Here is a 25,662-nt window from a genome sequence, read left to right on the forward strand (position 1 = left end):
AAGTACCTTTAGCAGAATTTTATGTTAGATAGATGATTATTGTTATTGTTATGAAATTTTAATAAAATTATTATTAAATATGTTTAATAATAAATAATAAATATTTTAGTCATATTTTAACATAATTGTTGATAATATTGAACCAAACACGTTGTAAGTTCAAACATGGACAATATTTTATTATTTATTTATAGGTAAAAAGTATGGTAAATTACACAAACAGTTACTCAACTTTTAAAAATAACAAAGTACTCCTATTAAACAATTTTTGTTACTAACGTAATGGTAAATTGACGTGGCATTTAACTGACCAAGTTGGAGTCTATGCTGTCATTTAAATAACTCTATCAAGATTGGGGTTTAATTTTTATGGGTTATTATTTGATTTTTTATCTTTAATTTCTCTTTGCTTAATGGATAACAAGTATAATCGTTGTGGCTTTGTGGTAAAACTTAACCAGTATGATAAAACTCAACCCTTAACTTCAAAATCAAATTCTACCAATAGAGGCGAAACCAGGGAGCCACCAGAGGCCTTGGCCCCCCATCTAAAATGGAAAATCCATTTAGGCCATTTTAAAAATTTAAAAATTTTAAATTAAGTAAAAGTAAAATTACAAATTGCCCCTTAAAAATTATAAAAATTTGATTTAATCATTTAAAAATTATAAAGATAGCGACTATTAAAATTGTAAAATTATATTTTTACTCTTGTAAAAATTACAATTTAATTTTGGCCCTCCCTCAAATAATTTCCTAGCTTTGCTCTTGTCCAATAATTGATATTATTCTAGATATAGAACACAAAAACAAAAGAAAAAATTTGAAGAAAATGGGGGAAAATAAAGAAGGGACTGATTTTAGAAGAAAAAGAAGACTATTTCGCTCTTCATGTCCAACAGTCATTTGATTTTCATTTCAATAATAAAACAGTTACTCAACTTTAAAAAACCAACAAATTGGTCCTATTAACCATTTTCTGTTACAAATGTAACGACGATTTGACATGCCATTTAAACGGTCATGTTGAAGCCTATGTTGTCATTTAAACAACCCCAATAAAAACCCTAATTGGATAGTACATGAAGAAGGGAAAAAGAAAAAGAAAATAGATTTGAGTGACAATTACCAAAAATTAAATTTATTTTCAAATTCTTTGTTTATCTTTCTCTATTATATTTCTCTTTTTAAAAGAATCCCTTCTCCGAAAAAACTCAATGCGGCTGTTAGCAAACCCTAGAAAGAGGAAGAGAAAATTTCTTCCAATGATCAAAAAAGGGAAATCCAGGTATTATTTTCTTCCTCCCCCTAATTTTAATCCTTTAATTTCATGAAAGCTGTATTTTTTTTCCGTTTGCTTATTTGTCTCTTTACCTTCTTTTTTTTTTTTTGTATCAAATAATTATTTTTACCTCATTATTTCCTTTCTCATTTGGAAAATTTTTTAAGGGTGTCATTTATCTTGACTTCTTTCTTGAAATTGAAGAGACTGATTTCAGAATTTAGGTTAATTTTGATAGGTTGTTGTTTGATTTTTTTTTATCTTTTAATTCTTTTTGCTTAATGGATAACGAGTATAATCGTCGTGGTTTGGTGGTAAAGCTTAATGAGTATGATAAAACCCAAACTCAAACCTTCAACTTCAAAATCAAACTCTACCAAATGAGATTGGTCTAGATATAGAACACAAAAACAAAAGAAAAAAAATAAAGAAAAGAGGGGAAAAGAAATAAGGGACCAGTTTTAGAAGAAGAAGACCCTTCTGCTCCTCATGTCCAACAGTCATTTAAATTTGATTTCAATGATAAAATAGACATTCAACTTTCAAAAATTACAAAATCATTCCAACTAACTATTTTCCGTTACAAAGGTAACGAAAAATTGACATGGCATTTAAACGACCACGGTGGAGCCTATGTTGTCATTTAAATAACCCTGATAAAAACCCTAATTGGATAGTATAATATGGGAAAAAGAAAAAAAATCCTAGTTGAGTGACAGTTACCAAAACTTAAAATTATTTTCAATTTGTTTGTTTACATTTCTCTGTTATATTTTTCTCTCTTTAGAACAGTCCCTTCATCCAAAAACTCAATGCAATTGTTAACAAATCCTGGAAAGAGGAATATAAGATTTCTTCCAACGATCAAATAGGGAAAATAGAGAGGAAATTTAGGTATTATGTTCTTTTTTTCCCCAATTTTAATCCTTTAATTTTATGAAAGCTGTATTTTTTTCCGTTTCCTTATCTTTCTTTTTGCTTTTTTGTTTTGTAACAAACAATTATTTTTACCTCATTGATTCCTTTCTTGTTTGAAAAAAAAATTTAAGGGTTTCATTTATCTTTTGATTATTTGACTTCTTTCTTGACATTAAAACAACTTATTTTAGATTTAGGGTTTAATATTTATGGATTGTTGTTTGATTTTTTATATTTAATTTCTTTTTGATTAATAGATAACGAATATAATCGTCGTGGTTTGATGGTAAAGCTTAACAAATATGACAAAACCCAAACCCAAACCTTCAACTTTAAAATCAAAATCTATCAAATGAGATTATTTTAAATATAGAACACAAGAAAAAAAGAAAATTAAAATGAAAAAAATGGGGGAAAAGAAAGAAGGGACCAGTTTTAGAAGATGAAGAAGACCCTTTTGCTCCTCATGTCCAACAGCCGTTTAATTTTGATTTTAATGATAAAACAGTCACTCAATTTTTAAAAAACAACAAATCGGTTCTACTAACCATTTTCCGTTACAAATATAATGGTAGATTATCGCGGCATTTAACTAGCCACGTTGGAGTCTATGTTGTTATTTAAACAGCTCCAATAAAAACCCTAACTAGACATTAGAAGAAGAAGAGAAAAAGAAAAAAAAATAGAAATCCAAGTTGAGTGACGGTTACCAAAAATTAAAATTATTTTCAATCTTTTTATTTATCTTTCTCTGTTGTATTTTTCTCTCTTTAGAATAATCCATTCATCTTTATTAATAAATCCTGAAAAGATGAAGATAATGTTTTTTCTAACAATCAAAGAGAGAAAATAGAGGGGAAATTTAGGTATTATTTTCTTTTTTCTTCCCCCAATTTTAATCATTTGATTTCACGAAAGCTGTATTTTCTCTGTTTGTTTCTCTCTCTTTGCTTTTTGATTTTGTATCAAACAATTATTTTTACCTCATTATTTTCGTTCTCTTTTGGAAAAGAATTTAAGGGTTTCATGTATCTTGACTTCTTTTTTAAAATTGAAGTGATTGATTTTAGAATTGGAGTTTAATTTTTATGGGTTGTTATTTTATTTTTTATCTTTAATTTCTCTTTGCTTAATGGATAACGAGTAGAATCGTTTTAGTAAAGCTTAATGAGTATGATAAAACCTAAACTCAAACCTTCAACTTCAAAATTTAATTCTACCAATTTACAGTAGATCAAATAATAAATTGATTATTCTATTAAATTTTTTTGTCTATTTTTACTCTTAAAAATTGGTCCATATACATTAGCACAATATACACGTGGCACATCAAGAATCACTATATAGTTATTCTATCAGCGTCGCCAATTTTTAATAGTATAAATGGACGATTTTTTAACAGAAATGGACATTTACTCTTTAATTTAAATGTATATGAATTAATTTATCCATATTTTGAGTAGAGAGAAAAAAATGTACCTTCACTCTTAGTAGAAGTGTCTCTATGGTACTTTTAACCTTCACTTTCAACTCATCTGCAGAGGGTAGAATTTAAAAAACTCCTATCATAGTGTATTAAATAATTACGGGTTTTTTACCCCAATATTATAAAAAAAAAAATTATACACCAAAATAGGTTGTCAGTCAGATTAATTACGAAAATAGTATACTTTTTGGTAGGGGTGAGCAAAACTCGATTCGATTCGAAAAAATCGAAAAAAAATTCGAATTTCGAATTATTCGAATCGAGTTAATCGAGTTAATCGAATTAATCGAATCAACTCGAATTTTTTTTTCGAATTTCGAATTCGAGTCGAGTTGAATTCTCAAATTCGAATAACTCGAATAATTCGAATAAACCGAATATAAACTATATTTTTAAATTTTTTTAAATTTTAAACTTTTACTAATTACCAAACCCAATTACCCCTAAGCCCAAATATTTTATTTTATCCCATTTTTCCTCACCCCAACCCCAAGCCCGTTTGCCCAAAACTTTATTTTCCTAAAACCCAAACCCAATTCCTCCCCCAAATCAATTCAAACCCCCAAGCCCCATGCCATCTCCAGCAGCCAAATCCAATTAATTTTCTTATTCTCTCCAGACTTTGTTTTTCACAAAACCATAAAATTAAACACTGTTATTCAAACCCCTTACCCCCCATTTCAACGAAACCCTTACCCCCATTTCTCTGAAAGACGAAACCTTACTCTGTTTTGCTAAAAAAATCTTAAAATTAAAATCCTTCTTCTTCTTTTAGTTTATTTCAACCTTCAAATTAAAATTTTACCTCCAAATCGAGTTGTTTGTTCCTTCCGAGTAATGACCGAGGTACTTTGTTCTTTTCCATTTTAAGCTCAAGTTTTGCATCTTTAAGGTTTGTCTTGACTCTTGAAACATTTTTGAATTATTGAAGACTTTGTTTTGATTCAATGGTTAAATTATTGAAGACTTTGTTCCATCGATTGTTATAAATTAATTTGTTATTAAATGTTATTTATTTCCTAGGGGTTTACTAATTTATAAGATTTTTTTAAAACTTAGTTAATTAAGTTTGTATTACTAGTTCAAGTTGTAATTATTAGATTTTTGTATGATTTTTATCCTTATGAATTAACTAATTTTCTTCAATAATTGAAGAAGAAAAACTACAAGATTAATGTTTATTTATCCATCTGTACATTTATTTTATGAACATCTATTTTTGGTTAATTGGCACTTAATGTACATCTATTTTCATTAGTATCCACTAGCAATGATTTCCAAAGCAAAATTTCTATGATATCACGACTATGAATACTTTAAATAAGCCATGGCTTTTGGATTGTTTTGTTTATTTGCAAGAATACCAGTAAACATGCTTTTGTACTATTATATTAATTAATTTTTAATTTAACCGATTTATTAGGTTTGATTTTAAATTAATTATTGGTCATGGTTAGTGATTGCAACAAATATTTACTTGTAGATGAGTGATTCAAAGCGAGATGGTTCAACTCAAAGTTCACAAAATTCTTCCCCAAGTAAAGATGATCAAACAACAACCAATGAAAATGTTCGAAAAAAGATTACTCCAAGAGCATCTTGTTGGAACCATTTCACCAAATTTGTGACTAAAGAGGGGGAGAAGAGAGCAAGGTGCAATACATGTGATGTTACTTACACCATGGAATCAACTTCGGGTTCTACAACGAATTTGAATAACCATTTGAAAACATGCCTAAAAAGACCTCGAGGTAATACTTCTAATCCAAGCAATCGAATTAGCATTTGTGAAGGTTAGCCAAGAAACAAATGATTTATCAACTTGGGTGTTTGATAAAGATGCTATTAGAAAAGCATTAGTTCGTATGATAATTATGGATGAACTACCTTTTAAATTTGTAGAGGGAGAGGGTTTCAAATACTTTCTTTCTATAGCCTGCCCACGGTTTAGTCTTCCATCTCGTTGGACAATTAGAAGGGATTGTCTTGATTTATTTAACTCCGTGAAGAGTGTGATGAAGAACTATTTTGAAAAAGATATAAGTAGAGTTTGTTTGACTACAGACACTTGGACTTCATTGCAGAGGATATCTTATATGGTTTTAACAGCACATTGGGTGGATGATGAGTGGAGGTTGCAAAAAAGGATTATAAATTTTTGCCCAATATCCGCTCATAGAGGTGAAAGCATAGGTCAAGCCATTGAAAAATGTCTTGAGATTGGGGGATTGAGAGGGTCTTCACTATTACGGTTGATAATGCATCCGCCAATAGTGTTGCCATTGAATATTTGAGAAAGAAATTCAATCATCGAAATGCTTCTATTGCAAATGGAAAATTTATTCATATGAGATGTGTTGCACACATTCTTAATCTCATTGTGCAATATGGTATTAAGGATGCTTCGTATACGTGGATCGAGTTAGAGGTCTTTGTGAGGTATATAAGAGCATCACCATCAAGGTTGACAAAATTCAACCAACGGGTAAAAGAAGAAATGATAGATAGTAAGGCTCAATTGTGTTTAGATGTGCCTACTAGATGGAACTCAACATATATGATGTTAAAGGTGGCTGAAAAATATGAGCGTGCATTTGAATCATATGTACGTGATGACCATAATTTTTTTCTTGATCTTATCTTTGGAGATGGAGTTCCTACATTTGATGATTGGGAAATTGTTCGAAGAGTTATAAAAGTATTGGAGCCTTTTTATCATCTTACATTGAAGGTGTCCGGATCTTTGCATGTTACCTCTCATTCACTTTTTGAAGTATTGACGGATGTGCATTGTCTTTTTGATGGGTGGCAAGATTGTGGAGATCTAGAAATAATTTCTATGACTTCCAAAATGAGAGAGAAATATAATAAGTATTGGGGTGAAGGAAACAAGATCAACATGCTAGTTTACTTGGCGGTCATCTTTGATCCATGATGTAAAATGAGTTTTTGGACTTTGGGGTCAACTTGCTTTTTCCTAATGTCGCTAATGACATTATAAAAATGATTGATAAAGAATTGCATTGCTTGTTCAATGAGTATTCTTCTAATCTTGGGAGAATTGAATTGTTTGAAGGTAGATCTAGTTCTTTGACTAATCTTTGCGTTCAATGGAAATAGATCATCGAAATGAAAACGGGCTTGGCCAAACAAAAATACCTTAAGAAGAAGAAACAAGTTGGATTAGAAAGCAAACTGAGTTGGATAGATATTTGGGTGAAGATGAAGAAGTAAACAATTCAAGTTCATTTGATTTACTATTGTGGTGGAAAATGAACATTTCTAGGTTCCTATTCTTGCACAAATGGCTCGAGATATTTTTGCTATTCCTATCTCAACAGTTGCCTCGGAAAGTGCATTTAGCACGGGTGGACGTGTTCTCGATAGTTTTAGAAGTTCTCTAACTCCTCTCATGGTCGAGGCTTTAGTTTGCACACAAGATTGGCTTCGGAAATCTAGTGATGCCATCAATCTTGAAGATTATGTTGATGAACTTCAAATCATGGAAGACGGTAATATAAAAATTTTAATTTATAAAATAAGCTTTTGTATTATTTATATTAGTAAGCATTCCCATAATTTAACTAACACTTTTGTTTTTAAATTTGCTAGATTTATTCAAAATACCGAAGATCAAGAAGGTAATACACTTAACATTAGTTTATAAAGTTAAGTGTTTATTTAATTTATTTTGCAAACATTTTTATCATTTAACTAACTCAATCAATACTTTTACTAGATGTTTCAAGATTATCAACAGTGATTGAAGCACAAGAAAGAAGTTAAACCATTCTATAATGGTTTTTGAACCGATGTTAGTTTGGTTTGGTTTGTTATTGTTGTTGGATAATTGAGCTTTTGTTGTGTTCTTTTTTTGGACTGATGTAGGTTTTATTGTATTTTAGACTTTTAATTATGTTTTTTATTACAATGTTGTTGTATTGTTTTTGTTTTTTATTTGGACTCATGAAGAAACTTAAACTATTCTATAATGGTTTTTGAACTGATGTGTTATTGTTATTAGTTTGGTTTGGTTTGTTATTGTTGTTGGTTAATTGAACTTTTGTTGTATTCTTTTTTTTTTTTTGAGTGGTGTAGGTTTCTATTGTATTTTAAACTTTTGCTCATGTTTTTTTTATTATAATGTTGTTGTTTACTTCAACTTATATTGTTTACTTTGACTTTTACTTATGTTTTTTTATTATAATCTTGTTGTATTTTTTTTGTTGTTTTTTTGGACTAATGTTGTTTATTTAGGTTAATGTTGTGTTGCTTGTATTTATTCACTTATTTACTTTAATTTTTTGTTGTATGTTCATGTTTAAAAACTTTAAAGAAAATTATTTTTTTGAAAAATTACATAAAAATAAATAATGCTAGAGTCATTTTTTTTAAACTTAACTCGAACAAATATATTCGATTCGATTCGATTCGAATTACATCTCACTCGACTCGATTCGAGAAAATTTCAAATAAAGTTAGGATGATAAAATAAGATTCGAAAACTCGATTAACTCGAAAATTTTCTATTCGATTCGATTCGATTCGATCGAATGCTCACCCCTACTTTTTGGGGTTGTGCCTGCAGCAGGCACAACCTACTATTTATTATTATTATTATTTTTTAAAAATTATTATTATATTATTTTAATATTTATATTAATATATAGATAAAATATGGGTTTTACGGATAAAAATACAAAGCAATTCGAGCTGTCAGTAGGCACAACACCTTGCACATTTCCTTTTCTTTCTTTGCATTTTACAAAAATTGGTCTTATATCACTTTTGGTCCTCTACTAGGCCTAAAATTAAAATTCAATCTTTATACTTGAAGTTCTACAATAATATTTGGTTCTATTTTTATAATTTTTTCCAAATAATTAATATTGTTAATTACTCGATAAAATTTTTGACGTGTTTTTTAAACAAAAATTAGTTTAACAAAATAATGATATGTTAAGTTAGAATAAGTTTTAAATAATAAAATTTCTAACAAACTTGTATTAAAATTTTGTTAATTACTCTATAAAATTTTGATTAGTTTAACAAAACAATGATATGTTAAGTTGAATAAGTTTTAAATAATAAAATTTCTAACAAAATTGTATTAAAATTTTTGTTAATTACTCGATAAAATTTTGGCGTGTTTTTAAACAAAATATTAGTTTAACAAAACAATGATATGTTAAGTTGGAATACATTTTTGTTAGAAATTTTATTATTTAAAACTTATTACGACTTAACATATCATTATTTTGTTAAATTAATATTTTGTTTAAAAAACACGTTAAAAACTTTAACAGAGTAATTAACAATATTAATTATTTGGAAAAAATATAAAAATAGGACCAAATATTATTGTAGAAATTCAAGTATAAAGATTAAATTTTAATTTTAGGCCTAGTAGAGGGACCAAAAGTGATATAAGACCAATTTTTGTAAAATGCAAAAAAAAAAGGAAATGTGCAGGGTGTTGTGATACTGTCAGGCACGATTAGTCGTGTTTACCCGACAAGCTCAATTCGCTTTGGTATTTTTATCCGCAGAAACCCGTATTTTATCTATATATTAATATAAATATTAAAATAATATAATAATAATTTTTAAAACAAAAAATAATAATAATAAAATAATAGGTTATGCCTGTCAAGTAGGCACAACCCCAAAAAGTATACCATTTTCGTAATTAATCTGACTGACAACCTATTTTGGTGTATAATTTTTTTTTTATAATATTAGGGTAAAAAACCCAATAATTACCCATAATTATAATTTATTTTTTTTAGTTCATCCAATTAATTGAACTTTCAACCTGAAAATTCTAAAATGACGAACAAATATGTCTAACCACAAATGCCTTCAAAAGAACCCGAAATTCAGAAGCGGGAAACCAAAAAAATTTGTAAATGGCGCCCAAATTACTTCAGAATGAGATAAAAATTCAAAAAATTGGTAGCTTGTTTCTCATTGGTTGTTTGGAGATCGCACGGATCGCCAATATCTAAATTTGAACCGTCGAGTAAGTTCCCATCTAACGGCACTCATTCCTCGCCCGCTTCACACCATCTCCCCCAAATCCACTGCTATAAAATATCGAGACGTCCCTTCCATTCTTCAGTTCTCCTGTACCAATCAATATCCTCTAATTCTAAAGCTAAGAGTTTTAAGTTAACGAAGCATTTGGGTCGTTTCGAAGTAATGGAAACTTCAGGAAAAGTAAAGAAGGGAGCCGGAGGAAGGAAAGGTGGTGGCCCGAAGAAGAAGCCCGTTTCAAGGTCTGTCAAAGCTGGTCTCCAGTTCCCCGTTGGTAGGATCGGCCGTTACTTGAAGAAAGGAAGGTATTCGCAGCGGGTCGGAACCGGAGCCCCGGTTTACTTGGCTGCTGTTCTTGAGTACTTGGCCGCTGAGGTATATCAAATTAAAATCAGATCCTTTAACTGTGTTTTCGTATACTTGAATTTCGTGTTTCTTAATTTGAATTTGGATTCAGGTTCTGGAATTGGCTGGGAACGCTGCACGTGACAACAAGAAAAACAGGATCATCCCAAGGCACGTTCTACTCGCCGTGAGGAACGACGAAGAATTAGGGAAGCTTCTCGCCGGCGTAACAATCGCTCACGGTGGTGTGTTGCCGAACATCAACCCAGTTCTTTTGCCGAAGAAGACTGAAAAGGCCGCCGGCAAAGAACCCAAATCTCCATCAAAGGCCACCAAGTCTCCTAAGAAAGCTTAATTTGTTTTAACAAAACTAGATTCACAGGGCTTTATTTTTCTTAGTTGTATGTCCTTTTGGGTGATTGTTTTCACAGTGTAGGGGAAGACTGCCTTAAGCAATATGGAAGCATTGTTAGAATCTCATTATGATGTATGTTACTTTAATGGAAATGAAACATCTAGTTTCTTTGAAAAGCATAATTTTGTTTTTTCTTTTTACAATTCAATAAGTATCGTATCAAATAAATACAATATTAAAAATGAAACCTTCGAGATTACTTTAGCCGAAGGGCATAACAACTCAACATGCCCATGAGATTCCTTGTTGAAACCACTTCATTGTCGTGGGCATAGTGCCACCAATGTCTGCGAAGTAGGTTTTCATTGGATGCAAGCTGGTTTTCATTTCTTACCACAAAAAAATATTCAATTTATAAAATTCAATATCCGTTATCGTTTGGGACTTGGTGTTGCCGCTGGTTACTTCAGTGATCTTCTCCGGTTACTAGGCAAACAAAAACTCTCCTCTCTTCCTTTCATCTCAAATCTCAAGTTAGTTTGGTGTGAATTGGTCATAAACTCTTCAAATCTTGCCTTGAAATTAGGAGCGAATGTCTTTCAATCTCCTTAGACTGTCCGATTGCCTGGTTTGGAGGTATGGTTTTCTTCGTAGTATTGGCGCCGTACCTATTTTCCAAATTTGGAAGGAGGCCAGTGGAGGCTCCAATTCTATTAGATGTGTTTTCTTTTCTCTTAATATTTTTTCTTCATTCTTTTTTCTAACTTATTCTCTTTTTTGTTTTTCAACTTTGGATTGGGGGCTTTTTTTTATTTTTAGTGAGTAGTAGGGACTTCAGGTATGATTTTTGAAGGGTGGACAGTAGCGATGGGGTTATGTTTAGTAGTAGGGACTTGACATTGGGTTTGACAGTGGAGGAAATGTAGTAATGATGTGAAGGGCACGGTGAAGAATGGTGGCGATGGTGGAGGCTAATGGTGGGTTTAGCTTGCCTAGTATGGTGGTCGAAATAATAATAAATTATAGATAATCATCTGTGTAATTTATCTTAAATTTTAAACAGAAACTAAATCGTTTTACTCAATAGAACCATTTATAATTTTCTCCTACACCAGCACGAACAAAAGATCTTTCAGCTGATAAAAATATCCACAATATAAGATGAAGAAACATCAATAGATAAATAGTTTGCATATACTAAAATACCTTTTTCTAGTGATGAGTTGTTTTATTGACATTCCTACAAGTCCTGTGAAAAAAATAAAATAGAATAAAATAAATAAAAATAAAGAACACATAAATTTTACGTGGAAACCCTTTCGGGAAAAAAACCACGGGCAGAGGAGAAGAAAATTCACTATGTCGAAAATTTTTTACACAAATACAAGAGGAATAGATTATGTCTATTTATAGGCTTGCAAAGCCATATTCTAGTAGGATTGAAACACCTTAACCTAATCAATATAAAATAGATGGAGTTTAATAAGGTTTAAAAACCTTATTCTAAAATAAAATAAAAGAAGTCTAGTTCTATATGGATTTTACTTTTATTTTATTTTCCATCGTATTTTATTTAAATAAGAATTTGGGTCACTTAATTCTAACAAGTCCATTGAAAATATATATGTTAGAAATTATGATTTCAACTGCAAAATTAGAAATATAAGAATTATGTGCGAATTTAGAGCATTATTTACCTTCCGACTCCACAACGACAATGTTCAATACCTAAACACTTCAACGAAGAAAATGATTCAATTACATATGGCTCTAGAGTAAACTGAAAATGCCCCAGTTTACTTGGCTGCAGTTCTTGAGTACTTGGCTGCTAAGGTATATCAAATTAAAATCAAATTATTTAACTGTGTTTACGTATACTTAAATTTCGTGTTTCTTAATTGGGGACAACAAGAAAAACAGGATCATACCAAGGTAGGTGCTACTCGCCGTGAGGAACGACGAAGAATTAGGGAAGCTTCTCGCTGGCGTAACCATCGCTCATGGTGGCATATTGCCGAACATCAACCTAGTTCTTTTGCCGAAGAAGACTGAAAAGGCCGCCAGCAAAGAACCCAAATCTCCATCAAAGGCTACCAAGTCTCCTAAGAAAGCTTAATTTGATTGTTAAGAAACATAGTTTAATATGGCTTTATTTTTATTAGTTGTATTTCCTTTGGGATGTTTTAAGCAAACTAGAAAAACTGTTAAGAGTCCCATTATCATGTACGTTACTTTAATGGAAATGAAACATCTAGTTTCTATTCTTGATGTATATTTGTTGGTACAATTTTGTTTTCATTTTTTATAAATAAGATGAAATCATGGAGGCTGCTTGAGCAAAAGGACATGTGTATGAGAAGCAAATTCTCATTGATTACGAGCACGCTATCACAAGTTCAAATGTAGTACTAACCTAAGCTATAAGATTCTGATAATTTATCATGTGGTATGTACAACCAATACTCACATGATAGCTTCTAAGGGTTCTTCTGATTAGTTGTTGAAGTTATTGTTCACATTAAGCATTAAAGTGCATGTTTGGTTGGGGGGAATGAAATAAAACAGTAATGAAATAGAGTTGTAATTAGTAATAAAGTTGTTTGATTGAATGAAATGGAATAGATCTGTAATAGTATTATTGTGTTTGGTTTAATATAATATATGTTGTAATAGCATAAGGAAAAAGGCTTAAATGGCCAAAGTACCCTTAGCGTAATTTTTTGTTAAATAGATAATTATTGTTATTGTTATTAAATTTTAATAAGATTATTATTAAATATAATTTAATAAAAATAATAAATAATTTAGTCATATTTTAACATAATTGTTAATAATATTGAACCAAACACTGTAAGTTCAAACATGGACAATATTTTATAATTTATTTATAGGTAAAAAGTATGGTAAATTATACCAATAGTTACTCAACTTTAAAAAATAACAAAATATTCTTATTAAACAATTTTTATTACAAATGTAACGGTAAGTTGACGTGGCATTTAACTGACCAAGTTGGAGTCTATTCTGTCATTTAAACAACTCTATCAGGATTGAGGTTTAATTTTTATGGGTTATTGTTTGATTTTTTATCTTTAATTTTTCTTTGCTTAATGGATAACAAGTATAGCCGTTGTGGCTTGGTGGTAAAGCTTAACGAGTATGATAAAGCTCAACCCTTTAATTTCAAAATGGGTGAAACCAGTGAGCTAGCAGAGTCCTTGCCCTCCCCCCCGCGAAAATGGAAAATCCATTTAGGCCATTTTTAAATTTTTAATTAGTAAAGGTAAAATTATAATTTACTCCCTTAAAAATTATAAAAATTTGATTTAATCCTTTAAAAATTATAAAGACCCTTCTACTCCTCATGTCCAACAATCATTTCAATTTGATTTCAATGATAAAATAGACACTCAACTATCAAAAAATAGCAAAACATTCCTACTAACTATTTTCCATTACAAATGTAACAAAAAATTGACATGGCATTTAAACGGCCACGTTGGAGCCTATGTTGTCATTTAAACAACCCCGATAAAAACCCTAATTGGATAGTATAAGAAGGGAAAAAGAAAAAAAATTCTAGTTGAGTGACGGTTACCAAAAGTTAAAATTATTTTCAATTTCTTTGTTTATCTTTCTCTCTTTACAACAATCACTCAATTTTCAAAAAACAACAACTCGGTCCTACTAACCGTTTTCCGTTACAAACATAATGGTGAATTGACGCGACATTTAACTAGCCATGCTGGAGTCTATGTTGTCATTTAAACAGCTCCAATAAAAACCCTAACTAGACATTAGAAGAAGAGAAAAGGAAAAAAAAAAAAGAAATCTAAGTTGAGTGACAATTACCAAAAATTAAAATTATTTTCAATCTTTTTGTTTATCTTTCTCTGTTGTATTTTTCTCTCTTTAGAATAATCCATTCATCTAAAAATTCAATACAATTGTTAACAAATCCTGGAAAAATGAAGTTAAAGTTTTTTCCAACGATCAAAGTGAGAAAATAGAGGGGAAATTTAGGTATTATTTTCTTTTTTTTTCCCCAATTTTATTACTTTAATTTCATGAAAGTTGTATTTTCTCTATTTGTTTATCTATCTCTTTGCTTTTTGGTTTTGTATCGAACAATTATTTTTACCTTATTATTTTCGTTTTCTTTTAGAAAAGAATTTAAGGGTTTTATGTATCTTGACTTTTTTTTTAAAATTGAAATTGATTTTAGAATTGAGGTTTAATTTTTATGGGTTGTTGTCTCATTTTTTATCTTTAATTTCTTTTTACTTGATGGATAACGAGTAGAATCGCTTTGGTTTGGTGGTAAATCTTAATGAGTATGATAAAACCCAAACTCAAACCTTCCACTTCTAAATTTAATTCTACCATTTTACACTAGATCAAATAATACATTGATTATTCTATTAAAATTTTTTGTCTATTTTTACTCTTAAAAATTGATTCATATACATTAACATAATATACACGTGGCACATTAAGAATCACTATTTAGTTATTCTATCATTGTCGCCAATTTTAACAAGATAAATAAATAATTTTTAAAAGAAATGAATAATTTACTTTTTAATTTAAATGTATACTAATTAATTTATCCATATTTTGAGTTGAGAAACAAAAATATACCCTGACTCTTAGTAGAAGTGTCTCTATGGTATTTTAACCTTCACTTTCAACTCACCTGTAGAGTTTAAAAAACTCCGATTATAGTGTATTAAATAATTAACCATAATTATAATTTAATATTTTTTTAGTTAATTCAACTTTCAACCTGAAAATTCTAAAATGACGAACAAATATGTCTAACCACAAATGCCTTCAAAAGAACCCGAAATTCAGAAGCGGGAAACCAAAAAATTTGTAAATGGCGCCCAAATTACTTCAGAATGAGATAAAAATTCAAAAAATTGATAGTTTGTTTCTCATTGGTTGTTTGGAGATCGCACGGATCGCCAATATCTAAATTTGAACCGTCGAATAAGTTCCCATCTAACGGCACTCATTCCTCGCCCGCTTCACACCATCCCCCCCAAATCCACTGCTATAAAATATCGAGACGTCCATTCAATTCTTCAGTTCTCCTGTACCAATCAATATCCTCTAATTTTAAAGCTAAGAGTTTTAAGTTAACGAAGCATTTGGGTCGTTTCGAAGTAATGGAAACTTCAGGAAAAGTAAAGAAGGGAGCCGGAGGAAGGAAAGGTGGTGGCCCGAAGAAGAAGCCCGTTTCAAGGTCTGTCAAAGCTGGTCTCCAGTTCCCCGTTGGTAGGATCGGCCGTTACTTGAAGAAAGGGAGGTATTCACAGCGTGTTGGAACCGGAGCCCCGGTTTACTTGGCTGCTGTTCTTGAGTACTTGGCTGCTGAGGTATATCAAATTAAATTGAAATCCTTTAACTGTGTTTTCGTATACTTGAATTTCGTGCTTCTCAATTTGAATTTGGATTCAGGTCCTGGAATTGGCTGGGAACGCTGCACGTGACAACAAGAAAAACAGGATCATCCCAAGGCACGTTCTACTTGCCGTGAGGAACGACGAAGAATTAGGGAAGCTTCTCGCCGGCGTAACAATCGCTCACGGTGGTGTGTTGCCGAACATCAACCCAGTTCTTTTGCCGAAGAAGACTGAAAAGGCCGCCGGCAAAGAACCCAAATCTCCATCAAAGGCCACCAAGTCTCCTAAGAAAGCTTAATTTGTTTTAAAAAAGACTAGATCCAAAGGGCTTTATTTTTCTTAGTTGGATGTCCTTTTGGGGGGATTGTTTTCATAGTGTAGGGGAAGAATGCTTTAAGCAAATTGGAGGAATTGTTAGACTGTTATCATGATGTATGTTACTTTAATGGAAATGAAACATCTAGTTTCTTTGAAAAGCGTAAATTTGTTTTTGTTTTTACAATTCAATAAGCATTGTATCAAGTAAATACAATATTAAAAATGAAACCTTCGAGATTACTTTAGCCGAAGGGCATAACAACACAACAAGCCTATGAGATTCCTTGTTGAAACCACTTCATTGTCATGGGCATAGTGCCACCAATGTCTGTGAAATAGGTTTTCATTGGTTGCAAGCACACAAAAATATTCAATTTATAAAATTTCCGCACAATATTTGATTTTATTAGCTGGAAATTTTGCCTTCAAAAAAAATTCGTTTCGTCCTCAATCAAAATTCAATATCCTTTATCGTTCGAGATTTGCAGTTGCCGCTGCTTGCTCCATTGATCTTCTCCCGCGACTTGGCATACAAAAACTCTTTTCTCTTCCTTTTCATCTCAAATCTCAAGTTAGTTTGGTGTGAATTTGCTATAAACTCTTCATTAGTTTGGTGTGAATTGGCTATAAACTCTTCAAATCTTGCCTTGAAATTAGGAGTGAGTGACTTTCAATCTCCTTAGACTGTCCAATTGCCTGGTTTGGAGGTATGGTGTTTTTCATGGTATTGGCGCCGTACCTATTTTTCAAATTTGAAAGGAGACCTGTGGAAGCTCCGATTTTATCAGATGTTTTTTCTTTTCTCTTAATATTTTTTCTTCATTCTTTTTTCTGACTTATTCTCTTTTTTGTTTTTCAACTTTGGACTGGGGGCTTTTTTTATGTTTAGTGAGTAGTAGGGACTTTAGGTATGATTTTTGAAGGGTGGACAGTAGCGATGGGGTTATGTTTAGGGCAGGGTGAAGAATGGTGGCGATGGTGGAGGCTAATGGTGGGTTTAGCTGTTGACTAGTGTGGTGGTTGAGATGATAATAAATTAATAGGTAATCGTGTGTTTAGTTCATCCTAAATTTTAAATTGAAATTAAATCGTTTTACTCAATATAATTATTTATAATTTTCTCCTTTACTACTAACAAAAGATCTTTATATCCACAATATAAGATGAAGAAACTTCAATAGATAAAATGTTTTGCATATACTAAAATACCTTTTTCTAGTGATGAGTTGTTTTATTGACTTTCCTACAAGTCCATTAAAAATATATTTGTTGGAAATTATGATTTTAACTGCAAAATTAAAAATGTAAAAATTATGTTTGAGTTTAGAGCATTAAGTTCGACTCTACAACGACAATGTTTAATACCTAAATACTTCAACCAAGAAAAAGCTTCAATTACATGTGAGCCTAGAGTAAACTGAAAATGCCCCACAATGATCCTTTAATATTGTGGAATCCTTCTTACGCTTGGTCCATCCAGACACCTCTGTGTGGCCGACTCCAAGCAAGTCTCTCCCTATTTCAATTGTATAAATGTATAAAAATTAGTGATATAATAAACAACACTGTACTGGTACATACATACATTTAATTGGGTTAATATGTAGTTTATCTAAAGTTTTTAGTTGATTTTTTTTGGTACCGAATTAGTACTTGAATTTGAAATATCTCACTAACGTTGTTAACAATATTATTTTTAAGGATTAATATGTAGTTTGCCTTCTTAAACTTGTCTAAAAAATATATATTTTTAAAAATTAATTAACATATTTTAATAATTTTAATTTATGTTCATCAAGTGTCATAATGAAAGTTTATTATGTGTTACCATCAAATTGATTATAAAAAATATGTTAACACAAACTAATGGTGTTAGTGTGAAAATAATATTTTAAGTGACAAAATAGGAATTCAAGTATCAACTAAATACTTCTAAATATATTAGAAGACAAACTATATATAATCTATCTAATACGATATGAACGTACGATATGAAGGATTCTAATCATCCAACAATTTTCTACACACAAAGGTTATGGACCTCTCAAAGAGGATTTCTTGGACAAATATGATTTTCATTATACATGGACAAATATTCTCACCCACTGATCTATTTAATGCTAAAATCAGACCTACTATTAATGTGAGAATTTCAGTCTCTAAAATAGAATTTATGACTTAAATTAAAGCCATGTAACAAGTCATTGGTAAATCAAAATTGGAATTAATCAAATTCAACGAATTAGAAACCTTTGCACTTTGCACTATTTACTTTTGATCTCGATAAAGTTAAACAGAATCAATTGAGACTAGATCAATAATTACGTGCTACTATTCATAATTAACAGAATAAAAACTGGACAAGTAGGAAAATCTTGATATGTCACAAAATATTCACAAAAAATCTTGATATGCTCAATTAATAAATAACATTTAAATTTACTATATGAATAAAGATTATCCTAACAACATCTCTAGCTAACGATATTTAGCTAAAATTGTTTGTTCGTATACCACACATTTACTTACAACACAATCTAATAATAAACCAATCAAAGATTCCATTAGTAACTTCTAAACCAAATGGATCAACATTAAGGTGGCTGAGGTTTAAGTCCAACAAGCTGGAAATAAGTGAGGCATGTGCAATTCTGACACTTATGCTCGAATTCCAATGCTTTTTTGTTAAAGTGCTCTGTTAAATTTTCCAAGAAAATATGCTAAATTTTAGTATTTAATTGCATTCAATTCTAACATGTTCAAATCAAGATCGAGCAGATCCATCTTCAAAATACACACGGAATCATATAACAGAAGAGCAGAATGATTCACAACGGTACAGAAAAACAACGCGATCTACTGTTAAAATGAAAACCCTAACACTAACCACAAATCACATTTTTCAAGAAGAAGTAAACTTGGTGACGGCCTTGGTCCCTTCAGAAACGGCGTGTTTCGCAAGCTCACCGGGAAGTACAAGCCTAACAGCGGTCTGGATTTCCCTGGAAGTGATGGTAGGCTTCTTGTTGTACCTTGCGAGCCTAGACGCTTCTTGGGCAAGCTTTTCAAAGATATCATTGATGAAGCTGTTCATGATTCCCATAGCTTTGCTTGAGATACCGATATCAGGGTGAACTTGCTTCAAGACCTTGAAGATGTAGATCTTGTAGGTCTCAGTACTCTTCTTGGCCCTCTTCTTCTTCTTGTCTCCGGCCGCAGCTCCGCCTTCCTTGGGAAGCTTTTTGCCTGCCTTTGGCTTCTTCTCGGCGGGGGCTTTCTCAGCTACCGTCTTCTTCTCCTCCGCTGGCTTCTTCTCAGCTGGCTTCTTCTCAGCTTTTGGTGCCATTGTCTTGTTCTTAGTGTTTGTTTGTGTTCCGGGTAAAGAATGAGAGAATACTGAAATTCGAAGGAAAATAAGATTTGATATTTGCGATGGAAAGTTAGGCGGTCATTATATAAACAGCAGTGGCGCGGTAATTGGATTTTCAACATTCACGGGGATCGATGACGTGGTACATTGAACCGTTGGATGGATTGAGTACTCAGAGTGAGTTGACGGTGGAGATGGTTCGGATGTTTTGTGATCCCATTTTAGAGACGCGGATTGCTGACTTGGCGTTGTGTTTGCGTCTTTGGATTATGGTTGACGAAAAGGGCAAATGGGCGGATGACATCAGATAGGCGCCGTTGCGCGGGAGACGGGCGGCTTCCGCAACCTCCAAAATTTTCAGTATAATTATAAAAAAAAAAAATTATCTTTCCAGTATCACGGTTTAAAAGAATTGACATAATTTAGCTTCTATTTAGACAAATAACAAATTTTTTTATCGAGGACAAACAACATAGTTTTGCTGATTATTATGCACTCACTTGGTGTTAAAGCGCGCACATCAAATAAGTGCTCTTTTTTTTTTTCTTTAACGTTAAATGCCACTTAACCGGTTGGCTACGGTAACTTCTTTGGTAAAAGTTATTAAGAATTAGATTTAATTTTATTTTTATTTAAATATAAATAATTTATTTATTAAATTTTCATTTACTTCACCGTATATTAAAAATTATCAATTTTTTATAAAATTCATAAAATTCTATCTATTTAAACAAAATTAATCCTTATAAATTAATATGAAGTACACATAACATGTGTCACTGTTTGTTTTGCTCTATCTACCACGTAAGTACTTAATAGTAAAAATGAATAAAATTATAACTAATTAATTTACTATTTAATCTAATATACAAAAATTAATTTGCTCATTTTTAATAGATGAAACAAAATATAATCTAAATTTTAGTTTAGAGATCGCCATGATACTTTTATCAATTTTATTCAACACTTTTGACCACAAATATAATTCCTAGATGTTCACACCCTTCATAAAAAATTCGAAACTTTAGATAGATGTAAAAACATTATTTATCAACGAGTATTTAGTATGATGGTAAGATATATTATATTTCTAAAGAAAGAATGTAAATTTAATTTTTAAAAACAATATTATTGAAACTGAGTTTATGTGTAGATAGATAGTGCGGTGCGATAAATTCAGTTTATTTTTTGTCTCATGCTACAACATCGTTAATTCATCCAAACCAACCAAGCCTAATATGAAGGAATAGGAGGAAAAGAAGAAGCTAAAGCCAGCATTGGAGCACTGAATCATCATTACCAATATATATATATATGTCAAAACAAGTCAATTAAAAGTGAAAACTCATCAAGTTGGAGTTACGCATGGCTACAATCTTTAAGAGCTAAAACTAAAACTCAATGTTCAGAAGTCTCACTGCATAATTACTCTTTTGAACCAAAATAAAATTAAATGCTCGAAACAAGGTAGCTAGATGCAGAACGACGACACGCTTAGATAATTCCGATTTTATTTGCCACGTCCAAGGCATCATAATCAGGTGTCAACCTAACGTATGCCTTCTTCGTGCCATCAGGCCTGGATTCATAAGAAACACGACAATAACGATTAACGGCCGCAGAGCATGAAAGAAGACAAGAATTCCAATAACAGGCATACGCAATGTATCATTCTTTTGAATAACTTACTGGTCTACAACTGCGTGCGAACAAATGATAATATCAAACGATAGAACATCCTGAGCTATGAAACAAAAGACTGGATAAAAACTTTTACCTGATCAAGGTGTTTACTTTCTTAGATTGAATATCGTACATCTTCTTTACAGCATCCTTTATCTTCTTCTTGTCAGCACGAATGTCAATAATGAAAACCAAAGTGTTATTGTCTTCAATCTTCTTCATTGCTGATTCAGTTGTGAGGGGAAACTTGAGGATCTGATAATGATCAAGCTTGTTCCTCGGTGGAGCACTAATGCGGGGATATTTAGGGTTCCTGTCCTTCTTCAATGTCTTTGGCCTATGGAATGTAACCTTTGTTCGGATCTTCTTTGCTTTCTTCTTAAAAGTGACACCGGATTTCACTGCTTTAGCAGCTTTCAAGGCCTGTGCCTTCGGATCTCCTTTCTTCTCGACTGCGTAATATACAACAATCGGTGTAATTAACGAACAGAAGCTATGAATACCAATGTTCCTTCAACTCTTTCATACATGGATATAGGCATATGGCCCTCAGATAACTCTCTAAATACACGAAAATGACTTTAAAAAAACTGCAAATATCTATGTCGTACATATACTCGCACCTGACACACACCTGAGAGAGAGTAACATAAACACAGGCTGATACCAAGGGGCAGGCAGGGGCCAGAGCCCCCAAAATGGGAAAATTTCAATTCTAGCCCCTTACATATGATCAAATTATAAATCAATATAAAGGAAAATTATGCTTTGGCCCCTCAAAAAATGAAAAAAAAAAAGTATACCTAATCCTTTCAAAAATTATAAAATCATAAACTAATACATGATAAAATCTATATTTGACATCTCAAAAATTATAATTCAATTTTGGCCCCTAAAATAAATTCTGGATTCCCCCCTGCATAGACAAATGCCACTGCAAAAATAATATCCAATAATATCCAACACAAATCACTTCAAAAGAAATTGTAACTGGCTGGCCTCTAGTGATATTCAAAGAGGGCAGCAACTACATATTCCAATAAAAAACAATGAACCATAATAAACCCAAAGATACAACTTTTAAAACTATAAAAACAATGAACCAATAATATAAACCTTTAGCTTTGATGCATTTTGCTTGAGAGACATCATCAAGTTCATAATTACATCCAATGAAACTAAAGTTAACTTTGAGCTCATTTTGAATTTTCCCATGAAGCACAATAGTAAAGAAGAATACTCATATTTAGTGAGAGCGAAAGTAATTCAAAATCAGTAAAAGCTAAAATCCAAATTGAAATACCTTTTGGGGCCATTGCTTGCTGCTTCCTCAAAACCTTCTAAAATCTAAACAATAAATGAATTGCAGACAAAAAAAGTTTAGAAATTTTGTTTTTAAAAAAACAATCGAAAGAGGAGAGAAATGAGAAGGACCTGTCAATGGAGAAGCTAATGAGCAGTCTAGAGTTAGATGTCGATGGGAAGAGTGGAGAAGATGAGGCGGTTCGGGTTCTCGAACTTACTTTAATGTCCAATGGGCGCTGCTAACCTGGGTTCATTTTGTATGTTTTGGGTAAACTACACCTAGTATCACTAAACTGTTGGTAAGTTTATTTTTTAGTTATTCAACTTTTAAAAGTTACAAAATAGTCATCAAATGACTCAAAAGTTTTCATTTAAGTCAATAGGCTGTTGAAATCATTGTTGTATGATATTTTTTGTTCGTATCGTCTACACCAATCGAAAACTCTCATTCTCTTTTTCTTCTGCAGTTTATTTTTTTATAAAACAACTTTAAGCGTTACGAATTTGCCTATTAAAATTCAAATAACTTTTTTCTTCGATCTTTGATACTAATTGTCGGATCAACTTAGGTCTAAGGTATGTTATTCTACTCGTAGATAGTTACTAATCCATCATGCTAATTGTCAAATAATCGCTTGGAACTTACTAGTCAAACTTTAAAAAAAAATTTAATATCCCAATGATTTGAATAAAAACTTTTGAATAGTTTAGTGACTTAAATAAAAAAAAACTTCAAATAGTTAAATGAAAATTTTATAATTTTTGAAGTTGAGTGACTAAAACGTAAATTTACTAATATTTTAACAACCATTACCGACTACGAAGGGGTGACAGAGAACAAAACATGGAAAGGATTTTTTGCTGTCAGTGGAATCACGGTTACTCTTGTTATCTATGGAATTTTACAGGTTCAGTGTTTTTTTTTTCTCCCGAAAGAAAAATTAATTAAATCTTTATAAGGCCCAGTCGGAGCTATGCCTAAAAGACATACTAAAAAAAGTTGACTATGGTAGTAACGCCATGATCATCCTTCAAGGGAGAGTTGTGTAAATACTTGTTAACATCTGTTTTTTCCAGTCATGTTTAGTGCATGTGGATTGGTTTCTTCTGTTGAAGGTGTTAATGGAAGTTTACTTTCATGCAGGAAAAGATCATGACTCATGAGAGTCCCGTATGGGGTAACCAATGAATATTTGAAGTACTCGTTATTTCTCCTTTTCTGCAACCGCATCACACCATCTGCTGTCTCTACTGGTTCTTTACTGGTATGTAAACTGCTATAGGCAAGTTGCTCCGACTATTTATGCTATCCATTTCGCTTTTTGGCTAAAACATTGCCTTATGCCCATGTGAAATAGCCAAGAAACGAACCATATTGCGTAAAAGATGGCAAGATTGTCTGACATATTCTAATACTTTGATTTTCCCCTCTTTAGTCTATAAGTACGCCCTTATATCAGTATAAAACATCCTAACCACAACATGTCAGTATGAGGTAAAACTGTACAAGTGTTCAATACTATTATGTTGCACTGCACTGTACATTTTAATCATCTCAACATTTGTATTTGAATATAAAATTTCTGAAAAAGAACCTTCAGATATCGTGCTTGTATGATAATTTTAATGATGGCATCCCTGTGATCCAGGCCCTCAAGTAGTCAGCTTTCCAGTCCAGACTCTTGCTAAATGTGCACAAATGATATTTTGAAATGGTTCTGTAAGTTTCGGGATGCATGTGTTACATCCAATGGATGGTTAATGTCAGTCCCCCTTATTTGTTGTTACGGTTTTAAGTGGCAAACTGTACTTATAAATCTCTCTCTCTGGTGCAGATTTGGGGCACTTTCATCATGCAGGAGACATATAAGGGCTTTGACTATTTGGTGGCTTTTTTGGTAACCCTAGGTTGCTCAGTATTTATACTATTTCCGGTAAAATTCTGGTCTTTGTCAGCAGGGCTCATTTTGTTTACATGATTTCTTTTGTTTATGCTTTATATAAGAGTTTGAATAGTGGAAGGGGTACTTTTGGATATATATATATTATATTTTTGAGTTGAACCATACTACTTAGCTTGCTCTATTTCATGGTTGCTGTCATACATGATGCATTGCTATAGATGAAGGGAATCTTCTTTTTGATGGTTGCTGTCGTAGATGATCATCTGTTTTATAGCATTTTTCTGATTGATTACTGATTGTGATCAACTTTTCGTGGTTTTGTTTAGGTCTTATATTACAGGGACATTTACTTCCACCTTGATATTGCTCTACTTTCCACTGTTAGTGATTGGATAGGCTTAAACCGATGATAAGATCATCAGTTTCGAATTCCGGAACAGCCAGTCAATTTTTTATTTCTTATACGATCCGTACATTCGGTGCCCTCAGGTTTGCTGCCATAATGAGACGAGACAAGTATCATCCAAAGTTCATTCTTTCGTTTCTCGTAATGCTATATTTTCTGACGGATGGTGATTCCTCAACTCTGTTGTTCAAGCTGGTGAGCGTCATGCTTTCATATGTGTGGTTCGGCCATCCCCCTAGTTGGGAACAATGGATTGGAGCGGTAAGTCTCGACAAACATTTCGTTCTACATTCTTGTCTATTTCAGGTCATAGTGTTTGGCTCCGTGTATACGAAGAACTTGAAAAATACATCATTGAAATCCCCTCCTCCACAACAAACACAAAATGGAGCTTCTTGTACTGTGAAAATTAAAGATTGCTTAATATCTTCAGGTCCGATTTCACACCAATTACCACATCTAATTCTTTTGTGATTCGAGTTTGCCAATGGTTTAAGAGAAATCCAGCTGCAGCATCGAATATGAAGAAATCGAAATTTTTGAGGGAAGAGGAATTTTTCTTGAAGGCTATGGATAGATAGTCCACCCAGCACCACTTTCATTTATGTGTGTTTTGTTTACAAAAAGGAATGTATGTGCAACTGCTCCGGCATATGGATTCAGGGTTTAGCTAAGTTGTCTATACAAATTATTCTTTAGATAACATATCCCACAACTTCGGGTTTAGACCTAGCATTTATTAGAGTTTTATTTGCTTAAGAGATATGTTGTTGCCTTTCATTCAATAAATATCAATTTACAAAATGTTGATTCAATTATAAAAAATTACAAAACAGTCATCTGATT

The 25,662-nt window shown here is 31.8% G+C and overlaps 5 protein-coding genes and 1 pseudogene across 21 annotated transcripts in view; 4 read left to right on the plus strand and 2 right to left on the minus strand.

The window, feature by feature from the left end:
- LOC108467790 (60S ribosomal protein L35) overlaps positions 1–25,662 on the plus strand; it is a 99,057-nt gene that overhangs the window by 71,135 nt on the left and 2,260 nt on the right. The window contains exon 1 of one of the 17 annotated variants that reach the window (XM_053018334.1): positions 2,604–2,614. The exons of 10 other annotated variants lie outside the window; for them this stretch is intronic. The gene's annotated coding sequence lies outside the window, so the exon portion shown is untranslated. Of the gene's footprint in view, positions 1–2,603; positions 2,615–5,316; positions 5,327–5,903; positions 5,914–11,214; positions 11,225–12,962; positions 12,973–17,010; positions 17,022–21,491; positions 21,502–25,662 lie in introns of those variants that run through there. 6 more of the 17 variants (XM_053018331.1, XM_053018338.1, XM_053018335.1 and 3 more) reach the window with 6 other exon arrangements.
- LOC108467821 (histone H2A) lies at positions 9,779–10,604 on the plus strand. Its single transcript, XM_017768612.2, has 2 exons — positions 9,779–10,097; positions 10,180–10,604. Exons 1-2 carry the CDS (start codon positions 9,888–9,890, stop codon positions 10,420–10,422), a joined length of 453 nt encoding a protein of 150 aa, XP_017624101.1. The 5' UTR covers positions 9,779–9,887; the 3' UTR covers positions 10,423–10,604.
- LOC108467788 (histone H2A) lies at positions 15,483–16,306 on the plus strand. Its single transcript, XM_017768559.2, has 2 exons — positions 15,483–15,803; positions 15,886–16,306. Exons 1-2 carry the CDS (start codon positions 15,594–15,596, stop codon positions 16,126–16,128), a joined length of 453 nt encoding a protein of 150 aa, XP_017624048.1. The 5' UTR covers positions 15,483–15,593; the 3' UTR covers positions 16,129–16,306.
- On the minus strand, positions 18,852–19,595 carry LOC108470219 (histone H2B-like). Its single transcript, XM_017771493.2, has one exon. It carries the CDS (start codon positions 19,492–19,494, stop codon positions 19,051–19,053), a length of 444 nt encoding a protein of 147 aa, XP_017626982.1. The 5' UTR covers positions 19,495–19,595; the 3' UTR covers positions 18,852–19,050.
- LOC108470218 (60S ribosomal protein L23A) lies at positions 20,796–22,779 on the minus strand. Its single transcript, XM_017771492.2, has 4 exons — positions 22,636–22,779; positions 22,505–22,548; positions 21,296–21,653; positions 20,796–21,097 (listed from the first exon to the last, which is right to left on the minus strand). The coding sequence occupies exons 2-4, from the start codon at positions 22,515–22,517 to the stop codon at positions 21,013–21,015; spliced, it is 456 nt and encodes a 151-aa protein (XP_017626981.1). The 5' UTR covers positions 22,518–22,548; positions 22,636–22,779; the 3' UTR covers positions 20,796–21,012.
- LOC108468502 (UDP-galactose/UDP-glucose transporter 5B-like) lies at positions 22,736–25,397 on the plus strand (annotated as a pseudogene).

This window comes from Gossypium arboreum, chromosome 8 (genome assembly GCF_025698485.1).
Source record: "Gossypium arboreum isolate Shixiya-1 chromosome 8, ASM2569848v2, whole genome shotgun sequence".
Classification (NCBI taxonomy): Eukaryota; Viridiplantae; Streptophyta; class Magnoliopsida; order Malvales; family Malvaceae; genus Gossypium; species Gossypium arboreum.

Bases quoted from the DNA above. Each gene is read 5' to 3' on its own strand.
- LOC108470219 (XM_017771493.2), bottom strand. From the start codon at position 19,494: ATGGCACCAAAAGCTGAGAAGAAGCCAGCTGAGAAGAAGCCAGCGGAG.
- LOC108467821 (XM_017768612.2), top strand. From the start codon at position 9,888: ATGGAAACTTCAGGAAAAGTAAAGAAGGGAGCCGGAGGAAGGAAAGGT. The intron at 10,098-10,179 runs GTATATCAAATT...ATTTGGATTCAG, and splicing joins TTGAGTACTTGGCCGCTGAG to GTTCTGGAATTGGCTGGGAA.
- LOC108467788 (XM_017768559.2), top strand. From the start codon at position 15,594: ATGGAAACTTCAGGAAAAGTAAAGAAGGGAGCCGGAGGAAGGAAAGGT. The intron at 15,804-15,885 runs GTATATCAAATT...ATTTGGATTCAG, and splicing joins TTGAGTACTTGGCTGCTGAG to GTCCTGGAATTGGCTGGGAA.
- LOC108470218 (XM_017771492.2), bottom strand. The intron at 21,098-21,295 runs GTAAAAGTTTTT...TTATGAATCCAG, and splicing joins AAAGTAAACACCTTGATCAG to GCCTGATGGCACGAAGAAGG.